The following is an 18,789-nucleotide window of genomic DNA, read 5'->3' on the forward strand; positions in this document are numbered from 1 at the left end:
GTATTTATAATTGAATTCCAATTTTGTGAAGTTATATATGCATATATATAGAAAATAATACCATAATTAATTAATAATATAAGAATAAACTCTGTGCTTTCCATATGAATAACTGTAGACCTATTTTTGCCCAACACTGTATATATATATATAGAGAGAGAGAGAAGAGAGAGAGAGAGAGAGAGAGAGAGAGAGAGAGAGGCTCAGTGCATGAAATTTGTGCACAGGAAAGAGGGGGTTGTCCCTCAGCCCAGCCTGCACCTTCTCAAATCTGGGACCCCTCGGGGGATGTCCGACTGCTGGGATTGGGCCTAAGCTGGCAGTCGGACATCCCTCTCACAATCCAGGACCACTGGCTCCTAACTGCCTTTGCCTGCCTGCTTAATCACCCCTAACTGCTCCCCTGCCGGCACGATCGTCCCCAATTGCTCTCCCCTGCTGGCCTGATTGCCCCCAACTGCCCTCCCCTGCTGGCCTGATTGCCCCTAACTGCTTGCTCCCCTGCCGGCCTGGCCTTATCGCCCCAACTGCTTGCTCCCCTGCCAGCCTTATTGCCCCTAACTGCTTGCTCCCCTGCCGGCCTGATCACCCCTAACCGCATCTGCCTCGACCCCCGCTACCATGGCTTTGTCTGGAAGGAAGTCGGATATCCGGAAGATGTCCGGTCGACCAGTCTAATGAGCATATTACCCTTTTATTAGTATAGCTAGTAAAGACCTATACACTACAGTTATCTGTGGTTATCTGAAGGTAAAAGGATAAGAGCTGATTCTTATTTTCTTTTATATAATTTTATCTCTTTTCCAAAATTTCTACAGTGAACTTAACATTCACAATCAGAAAAATATTCTTTTTAAAATATTCCTTTAAATCTATCAATTAAGTATTAAGCTATTTTTCTATTGCTGTGCAAATTATTGCAATTCAATCTAACAGATCAAGTCCATGTTAAATGTATCTAGTCCTCATGATAATTAACATTGTGTTTAATGTAGGAAATAGTGAAGTAAAGCAAAAAGTCCATTACTGTGTTTGGTTTCTGCAGCACCTCCTCACGTTTCCTTCTCCTGAACTTTTCCATGTTTTCCTTAGGCCGGCCACTGTTTCCTCCATAACACTCTCCTGGGAGTTTGTATGAGAGAGAAGTGTTATGTGACTGTCCCAGGGACTATAGCCTGTTATACACTTAATGAACTTACTTCTTTGGGATATTTTTCTGTGAACCGCAGGATCTCTTATCTTCCTGCTAGTACCCTCAACAGAAAAATACCCATTTGTCAATCATAACACATAAGGAGGTGAATTACTTTTTGGAAAGTAACACCCAACATCTACTCCAGGCATCCCTGCCACCCCCTGCAACCACCTCGTGGTTCTCATTCTCACGGCTTGGTCCTCTAGCCCTCCTCACCCCTCCAGAGGGAACAGTGACTTAGTGAACATTACTGTACATTAATATCTACATCAGGCCCTATGATCTCGATATTATTATTCCTACTTGAAGGGAAAATACTTTGGGTCAAGTTAAGTAACTTGCCCAAAGATATGTATCTACTAACCCAGGCCTTTCTGACTCCAGAGCCCAATAAACCACACAAACCCAGTTCCTGCTGAGAACTGAGCGGGGGTCAAAGGAAGTTCACTTCCTTTCACATAAGAAGGTAGTTGTACCAAATCAGTAAATAGCATGAATTGCATTAAATTTAATGTGTTATTAAATCTACGTTATAAAAAGTAACACAGGGAAATATTATCTATCTTTCAAAATAATTGTGTGCCAAATATTTTTTCTCATTATGAGGAACCTAGAGGTTTATACTTGTTAAAAAATATATTTAGCTCACAGGTATTATTATAAATTTTCAGAAGAAAAGAAAAAAGGAAGGCCTTTTTAGAATCAGAAACAAGACCTTTCAAAGAAGCAAAAAGCAGCACGATGCCAGGGAGACAGACCAGAAGATGGGGCTGAGAGCCAGGGTCACTCGAGACAAATTAGAACTGCACCTACGGTTAGAGGCTGGAGGAAGAGGAGTCAGGATATGGGCAGCTTCTTTCAAGTCCTTCTAAACGGAGTATTTTATTTACTTTATTAGTTTGATTTTCAGTGAAAAACGTAATTTACTGTATCTTCTGTTGTGTACCCTCCTCACTTAAGTAACTATGGCTAAAGAAACCTATCAACTACCCAAACAGACAGACAGACAGACAGACCCAATTAACATGGAAACACACGCTTTTTTAGGTAATTTGTATCCTGTAAAGTCTGATGGGGACACACAACACTTTCTTTCTAGGAAAAGCAATATTGAGGCTGGGTGACTCTAACGTTTTGCCTTTTTGACCAGGAGAGCAGTCACACAAAGAGGAGACAGCTGAGTGGGATGGCCAATACCTCTGTAGGCACGGATGAGTCCGCTAGCAGGGCTGACTACAGTCATTTGAAATCTTCTGTTCATCTGTGCAATTTCCTAATGAACTAAACCATTTGCTACAGATAATTCAGAAAACAATAATGGACTTAGATCCTGATTACCTCCCAGGATAAAGAAAAACCAAATCCCTTTTTTTTTTTTTCAATCTGCTAAGTTGTTTTTATAAAACAGCACTCCAGATAAAACTTGGAACAGTTTTCGTAAGCAAATCCTCATGTGGTTTATATATACTTGTGTCGTGGACGAGGTGGCCGAGTGGTTAAGGCGATGGACTGCTATATATTCTTGTGTCAGAATGGACTTAGTTACGTCTAGTGATATAAAGATCACTACCAGCCTGGCCAGCGTGGCTCAGTGGTTGATTGTTGACCTATGAACTAGGAGGTCAAAGTTCAATTCCCAGTCAGGGCACATACCGGGGTTGTGGGCTCCATCCCCAGTATGGGGGGTGGGGGGTGGGGAGGGGGGGAGAGTGTGCAGGAGGCAGCCGATCAATGATTTTCTCTCATCATTGATGTTTCTATCTCTCCCTCTCCCTTCCTCTCTTAAATCAATAAAAATACATTTTAAAAAATAAAATAAAGACCACCACCAGTCCAAGACTGGCCTTCAATGAAGGATCTTAGGACTTTATTGCAGTTCTCAAATTTAACCAGAACCCCTCCTGCTGGGTTTCATCAGTGGGCCACTCCAGGTAGGTCTTGGTGTTCATGATCTTGCGCAGCTTGCAGAAACGCTGGGGAATGGCCTTCTTCTCCAGGGGCTCCAGCAGAACGAGAATGGCGGCATCGTTGTTCTCATCAAAGAGGCGAAAATGGGAGAAGTCCAGTTCGTACTTGCACCACTCGCTCTTCACAAAGTTCTCGGAAAGCACGAAGATGGTTTTGTGGCTCTTTTCGATGGAGTCAATGATGTTGTCAATAATCCATTTGCCAGGAACGAAGTCCCGCTTATGAAGACAGAGCTTAAAGGGAGGGTTGAAGTGCTCCAGCTCCTGGACCATCAGGTTCTCCACCCAGTGGGAGTCCTGCTCACTGTAAGACACAAAGGCGTCATAACAGAGGTCCCTCTGCGGGGCTCGCTTGGGCTTCCTTTTGGCCTGGAGCCAGGCCCACATCATTTTCATGTACCACAGGCCATGGAAACGGTGGCACAGAACCCCGGCGAGCAGGATGAGCAGGAAAAGGGCACAGCATACGGCAGACACCAGAGCCACCCTGTGGCACTCAGAGGCTGAGAGATGAGCGTCCTGCACCTGCTGGCCCCGCACGTGGGATGGAGAGTCACACAGGTAGTTTTCTGGCCAGTCGATCAGGACTTGGGCCAGTGCTGGCTGCCCCTGAGTGAAGGACAGGAATTCACAGGAACAGATGAAATTGTTGCTGCCAGCTTCCAACGTCTTCAGTTTTTGAAAAGAATCAAGTTGCTCCTTCGAGAAAGTATTTATTGTATTTCTGCTGATTCTCATGACTAGTAACATGGGTAAGGAGGAAGCATCTGGTAGAGTCTTCAACTTATTTCCGGAAATATAAAGTTCTCTGAGTTGTGGCATCGTCAACGAAAACGAACTGAGGCTGTTGTTGCTAACATCTAAAATTTCCAGTTTCTGAGGAATGCATTTGGTTAAACTCTGTATTCTTGTACTGGATAAGTTCAAACATGTCATCTGTTCTGGCCACTGACAGGTTTTAGATATGGGATGGAAATTATTCTTACTGATGTCAAGGTTAGTCAGACTTTTCAGAGTAAGCAAAGTTTCTCCGGTTTGTTCTAACGACCTCAAATGATTCTGCCTTAAAATTAAGGTTTGCAGGGAGGGCCAGGCATACTCACAGGCCGCATTTTTCAACGAGTTTTCAACTAATAAGTTGCCACTGAGGTCCAAATATTCCAATGATTTTAAGTGTTGCGAGAGTAAACAAGGAACTAGGAAAACCTTACTGTTTTCTATTGTGATTCTTTTAACTGTTCCAGTAAGTGAATATAAACTCCTCAGATCATAAAATGAGTAAAAATGTGGAATATACAACCTCCGTATTGTTAATGACTCTATTTTACTTACATCTTTATTTGTGTCCATAACAGGGTCAAAATCACCAAGTCCATCAAGGGTGCAGCTATCAAACTCCACATCTAATATGTCAGAACCATAATTCAACAGTTTCACCATTTCATTAAAACTTTCATCCGTGATTTCCACATTTCTAAAGGTGAACTTTTTAATTGTCTTGGTTTCATTGGTGGATACTTTTGAAAAACGGAAAGTGCCCAAACGAGTATCTCTCAGTTCCAAGTGTTCCAAGGAACTTACAAGATCTACAAAAATCTCCGGCAAGAAAGCAGGCTGCTTCATATGAAGGATCAGGTGGCTGATGTTCTGAATCACCTTCAAACTGTTTGGCCCATACTTCTGGAGATTGGAAGCATCAATCTCAAGTTCCTTCAGAACAGTTAGCCCAACAAAATCCTTTTCCTGAATTTCAGTGAAGTGATAACTGTGTCCTACTTTTAGGATTCGCAAGTTGGGGAGATGAGAAAAAAGAGATGTTTTCCCGAGTGTTTTGTAAGGGTTTCCCAGTAAGTTTAAGAAGTTCAAGGAAGTCAGGGGCCTGAACCAGGAGGCTGATAAATTAGATAAGAGATTATAGGATAAATCCAAATGTTCAAGGCTCCCCAGGGAGAAAAAGGAATCTTCCTCTATCGTGTCAATGTTATTGGATCCCAGCCTCAGAGCCTTGAGGTTCACACACACCCGCAGGTCGCTGTTGCTGATATAGGCGATCTTGTTGTTGGACAGGTCGAGGCTCTTCATAGTTGCCATGAGGCCTGAGGGGATGGAGATTAAAGATCTGGAGTGGCCATCGCAGATCCCAGGGGGGTCACAAGTCAGAGAAGAAGCCTGATCAGGGGCCCCGTCCTTGAACAGGCTGATGACGGTCCCCAAGACCCACAGTGTCCACAAGGCATGTGGCATGGTCCCGTGATTCAACCTACAAATAAATAAAAGAGGCTCAAGTGAGTGATTGTGTTTGAGAGCATATTGTATACATTTACCATGCATTGAGCAACCTTGCTGAACTAACTTAGTAATTCCATGGTTTGTAGGTCTAAAAAACATTTTCCTATGTATACAATCATATCACCAGCTAGACTAGGTGATGGTTTTATTTCCTTTTTCCAATCCTTATACCTTTATTTCATTACTGAATGTTGAATTTATCAAATTCTTTTTTTCTCCCTGTATCTATTGAGATAATAACATGAATTTCCTCCTTTACCCTGTTAATAAACACTGGTGATTACATTAATCAATTTCAGTCTTAAGATAATTTTGCATTTTTAGAATAAACCCCAATTAGTCTGGATGTATTAAACTTTTTATATATTTCTGGATTTTATTTACCAATATTTTGTTTAGAATCTCTGCATCTACATTCAGAAGTTAAATTATTTATTCCATTGTGTTTTTGGTTAATCTGTATTGAAAAAATCCTCTCAGTATAACTGTACTGGGCAACCAAAATTCTTTTATTTTTTTCCACTTTGTAATACATAGCACAGATCTTAAGAAATATGTATTTGTTTTTGGCTAAGAGTTAAGGTCAAACACAGCTATTTTTAATTTTTCCTGGCCTTGTCTCTTTAAGATGTAAAATTTATAAGAACTATGATCTTGGGCTGTTTCATACAAATATTATATGGTACCTATAGCATGGTGAGTTTTCAACAATAATAATTTTCGATGATGCAAAACCTACAGTTAACACTACAGAACTTGACACTTAAGTTCAGAGTAAATTTTCTCTCCTTTTAGTTCCTCAATACATTACAGCATGGGGCAGAGAACTCAATGGAAGACACTGAGGAAGGAAAAGGCGATAGCTAAAGTTAGACTGTATGGAGTCATATCTAAATGAGGGATGGGGGGCTGGACAAAGTAAAAAACCACCTGCTTGAAGAATTCAGAAAGCAGACAGGGTAGTGAGGAATTATTCATCCAAGACCCAGGGGAGGATGGAAGTCTGAGAAGCCTGGCATTAGAGGCAAATTACACTGCAGACATCTTCTGACCCAGATTAGGGAGGAACTTGAAGCCGTGTGGCCCACAGTGAAACCACAACCAGATATCCACGTTAGGGCTCGGGCCGCGATGCCTGGGTGAAGAAGGAGCGGAGAAGGGACTCGTGGCCCAGTGCGTGACAGAGAACGGAAAACAGACTCTCCATAAAGCCAGGTACAGGGAAAAGGCTTCCGATGCCTTAATGGAACGGGAATCTGAAAAAATCTCTGCCCTCTGACCCAGAGTCCACCTGCCATGTATGCTGGTAGAGGTCCAAATATTAAAAGATACAATAACTAAAACATTTTCAGAATTGAAGAGAAACAAGTGTTCCCAAATTACAAATGCATATTGAATCCCAACAAAAAGACAAAAAAAAGTTCTCACCTAGCCCCCAAAATGATGGAATAGTACGTTCAAAGGCCTGAGAAAACATACCTGTCAACCTAGACATCTATGCCCATTTAAATGACCATACAAAGGCAAAGATGAGATAGATATTTTCAGACATTCACCAACTAAAAGAGAACTGTTATCCAGAGACTCTCTTTGGTTAAAGTACCCCAAAACATATGTTCCTTAGCAATACGGAAAATGAACCTGGGAAGAGAAGGCTGCAAAAAGAAAACTTGAATTTTTAACAAATGCACTCAGAAACTCAGATGTGGCTTTCCAGTATGAGGAAAAAGTAATGTACATTTTAACTGATAATGTGGGGAAAAACTATTTTGACAAGCCTACTATTTGGAAGGAGTAAATACAACTTGTATTTATCAAAAGATCTTTACGAGGAGGTCACACCCAAGATGCCATTTACAATCACTAAAATCAAGACAAGATATTTAGCCAGCCAAGCCAAATTGTTTTTTGCTGCTGTTATTGTTAATCCTCACTCCCTGAGGATATGTTTTCCATTGAATTTTAGAGAGAAAGAAAGGGAGGGAGGAAAAGAGGGAGGAGAGAAAGAAAGAAACACTGATGTGAGAGAGACACATCAATTGGTTGCCTTCCCCACGTGCCCCCATAGGTGGGGACAGATCCTGCAACCCAGGTAAGTGCCCTGGATGGGAAATTGACCCAGAGACCCTTTGATGCATGGGCCAACGTCCTAACCACTGAGCAACACAGGCCAGGGAAGCCAAGCCATATTCTTTTTTTAAAAAAATGTAAAAAAATATTAACTGATAGCTTAGGAACTTCCAAAACATGCTATCGACTTCTGGCATTATAAAAAGTTTAAAGATGCAAATGTTCTCTGCTTAAAACAGGAAGAAACTTAAAATATGGGTGAATAAGTCATTTTCAAAAAGTCACGATGTTTGCTATTTCCTTTTTTTTTTTTTTTTGTCTCTACTTTCAAATCATGGCACCCTACCTAGCAGTTGCTTTTTGGTAAAGATCTGAATTAGTAAAGTTCAGCTAAGAACTTCTGCAAGATTTGAATCATCTCAGATTTGAATCCTCTCTTCCCCAGGAAAACACTTGATCCTGGCTTGCACCTAAGTTCCAAACAAAAGTTCTCATTTGCGGAAGTTGAAGTTGAAAGGGCAACTTCAAAGCATTCCCATTTTAAAAACTCTGTTTACACCCTCTCTGTGATGTCCTCGTCCTGATTAGACACAATCATATCTGGCGTAACTCGGACACGCTAAGGATGAAAGAAGGTGGATGGGGCTTGGAGACCACCCCGGAGCAGAGGCCAGCCCCTGGCGGTTTGGTCCAGCGGTTAGCAGGCAGCACAGGCACCTGCCCCAGGACGCGCAGGTGCAGCCTCGAAAGCCCTCACCGGGCGGGTCCCTCCCGCTCGGAGGAAAGGGCGCCCGGCCGTGGGAGGGCGGCCCTTGGGGAGCGTGGAAGCCCCAGCTCGGACCCGGGTCACCGTCCGCCTCGGTCCCCAGAGAGACGGGGCCCAGCGCAAGCCACCCCCGGGGCCTCCGAGGGTGCAAGGGCTCTCGGCCCGTTTCTCTCCGGTGCCCGGTCCCTCTCCGGTGCCCCCTGCTTCTCCCGGGGGCCGACCTCCGCCCGCTTCGCCCGTCCACTGCCCCGCGTGGGGCCGCGCAGCCCGGGGCGCTGGAGCTCGAGGTCCTCCCGGGCCAGGTGCGCTCCTCGCCCCCCACCCCGGCCCAGGTCCCGGGGCCGCGTCTCCCCGCCGCCCCCGCCCGACGCGGGCAGGGAAAGGCTGCGGAGCCCCGGCGCCGCGAGCACGGCCCGACGTACCTGCGGGACGCGCGGCCGCCTCCAAGTCGCGCCTTCCGACCGCCTCCCGAGCCGATCCGCCTTCGGGCCGCCTCCAGCCCGGACCCGCCTTCGGGCCGCCTCCCGCCCGGACCGCGGGCTCGGGGACGAAGCGAGGGGAGGGCGCGCGGCGGGAACCACCCGTCCGCCCGGGGCGCGCCGCAGCGGGGATGCGGGATGCGGGGAGGCGCCAACCCCGGCCCGCGCGCCCGGCCGCTGCGCCCGTCCTTGACCGCAGCTCCGTCAGGTGACCCGGACCGGGGTGGCGGGGCAGGAAATAGAACCGAAATGCTGGAAGCCCCGTCGTCATGGGATTGCCCGAATCACAGGGGCAGATTTCGCAACCCCTGAGAAGGCTGATCACCCAACCAGTCAGTATTTTCTTGAAGCTTTGCACACCCAAGCCTCCCATTACCCTGGAACACAGCATCTTTAAACCACTTCTCCATTCTTTTCCATCCTTTGAAGCCGAATTCAAGTTCAGGAATCGTTCTTCCCCGCCTTTCGGCACTATGCTCTCCGGTGTTAAAGTAGTTCACCAATCACTAGCCAGATTTTGCAGGCAGAGCAGGTACGTACAGCCCCAGATTCCGGGGTTCCCCCGCCCACACACACACACCCAGTCTCCCATCTCTAGTCCCTCCCTAGAGATGTGGGAGCCACAGACAGCTGAGGTTTTGAACCTGAGCCCTTCCATCCTTTCCTTGCTCCATTCCACCCCCATTTCTCAAGGTAATTCCAAAAACAGCCCTAGATGGGCTTTCTTCGTTGCCACAGAAACGAGTTTATCCCAGGCAGTGAGGAATGTTTTATAAGGGAAGCAAACCAGTGCCTTTTAAAAAAGTAAACAGCCTTCTTGTGAACAAAGTGCATTTCATGTTCATAATTCCATTTGATCTTCACAAATCAAGATTGGAAGCGGGGGAAGCTTTCTTGCTCCTCGTTTACACACGGGGGAAATGTCATGCAAATTGTCAATGACAGAACTGAGGTTTGAAGCCAGATTTTTATCCTACATCCAGGTTTTCTCTGTTCCTATTCCACACCCCTGATTCTCATTAAAGGTTCAAACCGGGGCATGGGTTTTATTCTTCCTTTTGCAGTGAAGCAGTCAGCACCAAACATTTAATGCTTGTTGAGGAGTGAATGGAAACTTTCAGAATGTCACATAGGTCTGGAGGAGGAGAGTATAAACATCTGACATGGCCATTGCAGACACACAGTGGGGCAGCAAGGGAGAGTCTGACCAGTGGCTCTGTGCTCTGACTTCCTGCTCTTGCCACACAACTGCTGCCCTCAATTAAACATGGGAATGAAGAAATAATAGTGCATGACTTCCAACCGTGCAGTCAGACAAAACCATGAGTGTGCAACTAGTATCATTTTAATATCTATAAGGATGGTCTGGTCTCATCAGGGAGAAAGAATATAAAAAGAAGGCAGAATCACGTTCCATGTTCTTTGGAACTCCTTGGAAAGTATAGGTAAATATCTTAAGAATCAAATCATTGCTAAATCCAATCGCGTGGTGTGGCAGTGTGGGTCGGAGGGGTTGCCGATTTCTATGTGAATGGAAACACTGAGGTCGTAATATGACTTAAACACAGGGACATGAGCCATGCGACCACTGCCTTCTTTATAAAGCATAACTAGCGTTCAGTGTGTACTAGTCACGGGGTCATAGCCAAGAATTCTGCCACCTTCCTGGCCAGTTTCACTGGTTAACTATTTAAGAAGGAATTCCCCTAATTATGTATGATGATGTCATGGTTTCCTGCGGATGTGTAAGTATCTTTTCCAGCCCAGAGATTGCTGTTTTCTTGGCAATTGTATGGAGTATTATATTTGGCCCAAAAAGTTTCTGGATGCAATCCCTGGAAGACTTACAATTTAGTGTTTACATAAATCTGTGAATACTTTGTTTTTAAAGAATCGTCACATTTAAAATAATTTGGCCTACTAGAGTCAAGGTCACACTTAAAATGTATACTTTATTTATACTTATGACTTTAGGTTGAAAATTTTTTGTTTGTGGAAACATATATTGAAGCATTTGTCACATGTTGAAACATTTAAGACAGCTTAAAGTTCACCATCTTTATATGTGTTACAAAAGTTAACTCAGGAAAGTGTTGTTATGTCCAACAACTGAGACACTAAAGGATATCAAACATATTACTGTATAAATGCAGCTTAAACTATTTTAAAGTTTCATTAGCTATGTTTGTAAATAGGATCAAACATAAGCCAAAGTCCCTTTTAAAGTGATCTTTACAGTTGGTAGATTTACAAATAGCCAGTGGACCCTAAAAGCTTAAGGAAGGACAAGGTTTTTAACTTTGTAGATTTAGCCACTTACATATGAAATCACAAAGCGAAAGCAAATCCTGCAGACAAAAAATTTTGAGAACAAAAAAAATATTTGAGTTACTCAAAGCAACTTCCAAGTCCTCCCTTCCTCCCCCTGTTAACTTGCTGCTCTTCCTCTTCTGCTGCCCGCCCGCCAGCGCCGCTTCCTGCAGGGCCAGTCAGTCATGGGTGCCTTCCAGTCTGCTCCTGTGTGTCCTGCCATCGGCCCTGCCCTCCTCATGCTATGGCTTCTTTGCGCTTTCATGAACTGGCAGAGATCCACCTGTGGAGGCGCTGTTTCACATGCCACAGTTCCAGCCCACTCCCATTGCTGAGAGAGGGTCTGTGCTAAATCCCAGTTGCTGTGGTGGGATGGAATCTCTTGTTCCACGGTGTTCCGCAAAGGACATCCTCAGAGCCAGGAACCCCCCTCCCTGATCCAGTGAGAGAATCTCTGACTATTGCTTTCCTAATCTTTTGTAGAAAACCAGTTGCTCTGAGGCCGCGGGCTCACCTCATGCCCTCCTACATCATCTGTCATCATCCCATCCGCTGACTTGGTCCCTTCCCTACATACTTAATTTTCCTTTCCAACTCTCCTTTTCAAACTTATCCTTCCCTCCCGTTTCCCTAGATCCTAGGCCTCTCCTCACAGCCTGCTTTCCTCTTCAGAAGTCTTGTTTATGACCATGTACATGCCAATCCCTTTCGCACTTAAAAAGTCTCCTGCCCAGACATTTCTGGGCTCCAGACCTAGAGTAGCAACTCCCTACTGGAGACATATTTCCACGTGGATGTCTCAGAGCATGTCCACTCAACATGTCCAAATCTTACGTCATGATATTTCTTGCCAAGGCTGCTCCCCTTCTAGTGCTCTTCATTTCAACACGTAGCACCGCCATCCATCCATCCGGGTACATCTGCTACAGCACTTTGTCCAGTTAATTCTACCTCAAATCCATCCAAGTCTTTTTATTCTTACTGCTGTCATCCTCGTCCAAGCTACCTTCACCTCTCGCCTGGACTACAAAAACAGCCTCCTAAGTTTCTCATCTGCTTTGCCTTCTCTGCAGCTCCTTCTTCACACTGCATCTAGAACAGTTTGTCTAGTAAAAACACAAAGGGAACCACAAATGCAAGCTACTTGCATCATTTTAAATTTCCTAGTAGCTACCTTTAAAAAGGTTAGCAAGAACACATACAGCTCCTAGGGCATTGGAAACTAAAGAGAAAATAAACAAATGGGACTACATCAAAATAAAAATCTTCTGCACAGCAAAAGAAACCATCAACAAAACAACAAGAAAGCCCACTGCATGGGAGAACATATTTGCCAATGTTATCACCAATGAGGATTTAATCTCCAACATTTATAGGGAACTCATACAACTTTAAAAAAGGAAGATAAACAATCCAATCAAAAAATGGGCAAAGGACCTAAATAGACACTTTTCAAAAGAGGACATTCAGAAAGCCAAGAGACATGTGAAAACATGCTCAAAGTCACTAATCATCCGAGAGATGCAAATCAAAACAACAATGAGGTACCATCTCACACCTGTCAGACTGGCTATCATCAACAAATCAACAAACGACAAGTGCTGGAGAGGATGTGGAGAAAAAGGAACACTCGTGCACTGCTGGTGGGAATGCAGACTGGTGCAGCCACTATGAAAGACAGTATGGAGTTTCCTCAAAAAGTTAAAAATGGAACTCCCATTTGACCCAGTGATCCCACTTCTAGGAATATATCCCAAGAAACCAGAAACACCAATCAGAAAGGATATATGCATCCCTATTTTCATAGCAGCACAATTTACCATAGCTAAGATTTGGAAACAGCCTAAGTGTCCATCTGTAGATGAATGGATTAGAAAACTGTGGTACATCTACACAATGGAATACTATGCTGCTGTAAAAAAGAAGGAATTCTTACCATTTGCAACAGCATGGATGGACCTGGAGAGCATTATGCTAAGTGAAATAAGCCAGTCAATGAAAGAAAAATACCACATGATCTCACTCATTTATGGATAATAAAGACCATTATAAAGTGATGAACAAAAATAGATACAGAGGCAGAGCAGCATCGAATAGACTGTCAAACTACAGCACAGAGGGTTGGAGGGGGGGTAAGAAATCAACCAAAGGACTTGTATGCATGCATATAAGCATAACCGATGGACACAAGACACTGGGGGGGGGGGGGGGAGGGGGAGGGGAGGCCGGAGAAGGTCAAGGGGGGGAAAAAAAGAGACATATGTACCACTCTTTGTAATATTTTAAGCAATTAAAAAAAAAAGGTTAGCAAGAAACAGGTAAAATGGATTTTAATTACATTTTATTTAACCCAAAATATTATAATTTCAATATGTAATCAATATTTTTAAAATGAGGTACTGTACATTCTTTTTTTCTTATAAAGTACTAGAGGCCTGATGCACAAAATTCATGCAAGGGGCTTGGCCTTTGAAGCCCCGGCCCCTGCCCACTGGTCATTCCGGAAGGTCATTCTGGAAGTCATTTCACTGCCCAGTCTAATTAGCATAGTAGCTCTTTATTTATAGGACTAGAGGCCTGATGCACAAAAATTCGTGCCAGAATAGGCCTTCCTTCCCTGGCTATCGGCACCTGGGACCCGTGCTGCTTTCCTCCAGCCCCAGCTTCCTCAGGAAGGATGTCTGGAATGACGTCCAGAAGATGTCCGGTCTAATTAGCATATTACCCTTTTGTTATTATAGATTCTAAATCCAGTGTGTATTTTAGCTTTACAGCACATCTCAACTAAAACCAGCAACACTTCAAGTATTCAGTAGCCATGTGTAGCTAGTAGCTACCATTATTGGACAGTAAAGAAGATCTTCAGTGATCTTTTTAACAATGCAAATCAGATCTCTTTCTCCACCCCGCGTTTAAAATCCTTTTGTGGGGGGGTGATAAGAGATCAACCAAAGAACTTGTATGCATATGAACATAACCAATAGACACAGACAATTGGGGGCCGGGGGCATGAAGGCCAGGGCTGAGGGGCAGGGGCAGGCTGGGAGAGGACAAGTGGGGGGAGGGACATATGTAGTACTTTCAACAATAAAGAATTTTAAAAAGCACTCAAAAATTTTTTGTGGCTTCCATATTGTTCTTAGGATTAGGACCGGGATACTTAAGAGCCTACAAGGCCGTGCAGGGTCTGTGGTGTATTTCTGCTTAAACTGCCGGCCTCTCCTCCTTGTCCCCTCACCTTCTGTGTACCAGCCACATTAGCTTTCCAGACATACAGAGTTCCCACCCGCCACAGGCCCTTTGCATGTGCTGTTCCCTCTGTCGTCCATGCTATCCTCTACCACCATCCCCTCCATCATCACCACATCTTCACCACCATCATCATCTCCAGTATTATCACCACTACTACCCCCCACTTCACCATCACCATCAACTCCACCATCACCACTACCTCCACTGGCCCTGCCATCCATCCCCAGCTGTAGACCCACTTCTCCTTCAGGTCTCAACTCACCTCCACTCCCCTTACTCTTCAGCCTCGCTATGTGTTATTTTCCTTCACAGCATTTAGCTTAGTTGGCAACTATATCATTCCACTTGTGAGATCAATGCATGTTTCTCTCACTAGGGCCGTAAAAAGGAATTGTTTGCTTTAGCTCACCATGGTAACCTCAAAGCTCACCCTGTAACTTGTACACAGTAGATTTCAATAAAACTTTTGAATAAGTAAATGAATAAATCAGGGTGTCGGGAAATAAAGAACCAGAAAATGGGGCACACAATGGAGCTTGAAGAAAGAAGTCAATAAAAAAAAAAAAAGAAGAAGTCAGTGAACACAGTCAGGTTCAGCAGGTAGAATCCAAAGTGGGGAAGGAGGTATGGGAGGTGATTACTTCTGTTGAGACACTATCTGTGCTAAGATCTCTGTTAATTGTTTTATGTGTGTTTGCTTAATCCTGTAACAAGTCTATGAGTCAGGTTTTATCTGAGTTTTAAATTCAAAGAGGTTCAGAAGGGTTCAGAAACTTGCTAAGTCTGATTTCAAAGCCTGCCTGCTATGCATTTCACCAGGTCCTTGTAGACAACTTCCCACACTTCATAATCTTGCCAGACTTGTTATTCACTGAAAAAATGGCCGAATGCTCAATAATAGAACAGCTGAATTGTTTCTAGTACGTGTGCGTGCGTGTGTGTGTGTGTGTGTGTGTGTGTGTGTGTATCTGATGTATATGTATCCATTTGTTGCTAGGTGTGTTTTTTAACAAAAATGTTGCCCAAAATGCATTTCACAATTCAAGTATGATTGCCTCATCTGAGAATCTTAAGCAAAAGTAACCCTGCAAAAAATGATGTCATTTATTATTTTAAGTCCAAGAAAGAAGTCAAATGATGATTGAATAATGGCTCGAGTATGGGACACTCTCAAATGTCAGTTACTTTTCCTTCCTGGTTATGTGAGGTTCTGCATATCCTGTACCTAACAGAATGCTTGGCGTACACAAAGGGTTCAAAAATAGCTCTTATTATTATCATTTTCCATCCTGGCTCATTGCAGCTCTTCATTTATTTCTTGCAAACACACTAAAATACAGGTTCTTAAACTATGCTGGCTCTACAGGCCATACTGAATCCCTGCCGTAAGTCAGCTTCGGGATTGACATGGGACAGTCATCAACGGTGGCCCATGTACCACAGATTCAAGCTGAGATGACTCATTTCCAGGGCTCAGCACAATCCAGCTGTGTCCATGTCACATCAATATGGGAACACCAGAGCATGGCTCATGAGAATAAGTGCTTTGGCCCTGACCAGTTTGGCTCAGTGGATAGAGCATTGGTCTGCAGACTGAAGGGTTCCAGGTTCGATTCCAGTCAAGGGCATGTACCTTGGTTGTGGGCACATCCCAAGGATGTGTGCAGGAGGCAGCTGATCAATGTTTCTCTCTCATTGATGTTTCTGACTCTCTATCCCGCTCCCTTCCTCTCTGTAAAAAAATCAATAAAATATAATTTTAAAAAGGAAAAAAAAGAATAAGTGCTTTGCAGTCAGGTTGACTTGGTTCAAACCTTGCCTCTTACACACGCTAGCTTTATGTCTGAGCCATCACAAGACTCAGTTTTCACATCTGTTACATGGTTGCCATCTACCCTGACCGGGAATTGAACCTGCAACCTTTCCGTGCACGGCACAATGCCCAATCAACCGAGCCACTCCTGCCAGGCGGAGAGGCATACATTATCAAGAAAGAATTATTCTTTGTGTGACCTGTTAAGAACTAACTGGGCAAAAATCCTCTATGGGAAGTTGTGCCACAGAAAATATTCACTTGGACAAATAAGTTCCTTGGATAAAAGGCAAGTACAATAAGCCCTCACTTAACATCTTCTACAGCAGCTGTCACCAACTGTGGTCCGCGGACCACTGGTGGTCCCTGAGGCCCGAAAGGTTGGCGACCGCTGTTCTATAGGTTCCTGGAAACTGTGACTTTAAGTGAAATGACATATAACAAAATCAATTTTACCACAGGCTGATTGACATAAACAAGAGGTAAGGAAAATATCTATGGCATACTCTAGTCACAAAAACTTCTAAATAAAGACCCCAAACACCTCTATTATTAAACAGTGAAATAAATGTGAGATAGACACACAGTTAAGAAAGATGAATAAACAAATGAGTTATTTTCCAACCTGCTCATTCCAGTTCGAGGTCGCAGGTGGCTGGAGCCTCTCCCAGCAGCTCAGGGCACAAGGCAGGACCCACCCCCACAGGACACTGTCCACCGTCCACCGCAGGGCCCATCACATACCCACACCCAGACTGGGGCAATGGAGACACACCAAGCCACCGCACATGCACACTTTGGGAAAAAACGAATTCCTGGAGAGAAGCCACGCAGACATGGAGAGAAAGTGCACACACCACACAGACACTGGCCCCAGCTGGGAGTCCTTTTTTCCCCTCATGAACAACATAATAAAAGAACACTGAACCAAACAACGTTTTCCAAGCACCTGCTGCACACTGAAGAATGTAAACATTATTGGGCTTTCGATGTTAATACGAATATTGTTTCCTTCTTACCAACCAGATGAGCTCAGGTTCTCTCAGAAAATGAGAGTGTTGCCTGACCAGTGTGTGTCTCAATGGTTGAGTGTTGACTCATGAACCAAGAAGTCACTGGTGGATTCCTGGTCAGGCACACGCCCGGGTTGTGGGCTCGAGCCCCAGTAGGGGGCATGCAAGAGGCAGCTGATGGATGATGTTTCTGTCTATCCCTCTCCCTTCTTCTCTCCCCAAAACCAATAAAAACATTTTAAAAAAGAAAATGGGAGTGTTGATGGCATAGGTGCAGGTGCAGGTGCAGGTTTGGAGCAGAGGGTATTGCCTCATGCAGGTTCAGTTGGGACAGTGAAAGAAAAGGATCTGGAAGAAGGGGGTTGCCTCTGAAATAATTTTCCTTCCTGTTTATGCGAGGTTCTGCATATCCTGTTCCTAACAGAATGCTTGGCATACAGAAAGCTTTCAAAAATTGTAAGAGTCCAGGGAAGAGGAGGGGTAGATCAAGGAGGTAGGGAGGAACCCTCTTAATGAAATTTTATTTGTGTTTGCCTCAGGCTTAATCTGCAGGCCCCACAATAACTCACTGATTACTCTCTTGGAGGAAGAGAGAGAGAGAGAGAGAGAGAGAGAGAGAGAGAGAGAGAGAGAGAGACTTGGGACTTGGCTTTGGCAAGAAAAGGACATTGCTTTCTTTTCCAAGAATGAGGAAGTATTCTAATAAGTTTTCCCCGCACTCACAGAAACACTGCAACACAGAAACACTTCCCTGTTTGTCAACCTTAGAAACTTGTGTACTGGGCAATACCAGCCATGCCAGGAACTGGTACAGGACAACTTTGTTCTGCCCCACCTAGTGAGTGGCCACATTGAAATTCCGCTTTTGCATAATGTTTCAAAGAAAGATTGCAATTTTAGGAAATGAAAGTGACTGCTGTGGAGGACCTGGACTCCCTGTGGTGTTGAAGCTATCTGTCCAGGAAGCGATTAGCAAGGCCAGGGTTGAAAGGGAGGATGGGAAAAGAACAATAACTACCAAGCACCTACTAGAAGTATGTTTTCAGTTATGCCATGTTGGTTCAGCAGTTCCTTTTGTCAGGCTTGGTGTTAGTTGCTGGGTGAACAGCACACAAGTCAAGTCATGGTCCCTGCCCTCAAGAAGCTCACAGCTTTGGGGGAAGAGATAAATTGAGCCAGTAATTCCAAAGGGACCATATAAACAACATCACACATGAGGCAGAAGTCTCTTAGCATCCCTGTGGAAAAAATTATGAGCCGGCGTTGCAGATGGGCAACCTGAGGCCCAGGGAGGTTAGAGAAGCTCATAAGAAGTATAGTCAGGATTTGAACTCCAGACATCTAAATCCTCTTTCTTTCTTTTTAAAAAATATTATTTTATTTTTACATTTAATATTATTGAATTGCTGGACAGTTGGAGTGGCATCTGGGCCTGTTTGGGGATCAATTTGTTATTGCAGCATAACCTAGCCTATCCCAACTAATACAAAAATCAATTCTGGATTTTGGATATTATTCTGATTTAATACATTTTTTAATGAAAGAAGGAAAGCAAATAAGTAGTTGGTTTCTCTTTGGGAGCTCTGTGGAGCTAGATCACGTGATGCATTGAGGAACCTGGACTGACCTGGGACT

At 44.1% G+C, this 18,789-nt stretch overlaps 2 protein-coding genes across 2 annotated transcripts in view; one reads left to right on the forward strand and one right to left on the reverse strand.

Moving 5' to 3' along the window:
• Positions 1 to 5,744, forward strand: part of RNF175 (ring finger protein 175) — a 37,120-nt gene extending 31,376 nt beyond the window's left edge. Inside the window, exon 10 of the mRNA XM_081091632.1 lies at positions 4,518 to 5,744. The gene's annotated coding sequence lies outside the window, so the exon portion shown is untranslated. The remainder of the gene's footprint in view (positions 1 to 4,517) is intronic.
• TLR2 (toll like receptor 2) lies at positions 2,061 to 5,406 on the reverse strand (the record flags this gene model as incomplete). Its single annotated transcript, XM_081091633.1, has 1 exon — positions 2,061 to 5,406. One exon carries the CDS (start codon positions 5,404 to 5,406, stop codon positions 3,055 to 3,057), a length of 2,352 nt encoding a protein of 783 aa, XP_080947759.1. The 3' UTR covers positions 2,061 to 3,054.
• Positions 5,745 to 18,789: the final 13,045 nt, after the last annotated feature.

The sequence above is a fragment of the Myotis nattereri genome, assembly GCF_964212035.1.
Source record: "Myotis nattereri genome assembly, chromosome: 5".
NCBI classification, from domain to species: Eukaryota; Metazoa; Chordata; class Mammalia; order Chiroptera; family Vespertilionidae; genus Myotis; species Myotis nattereri.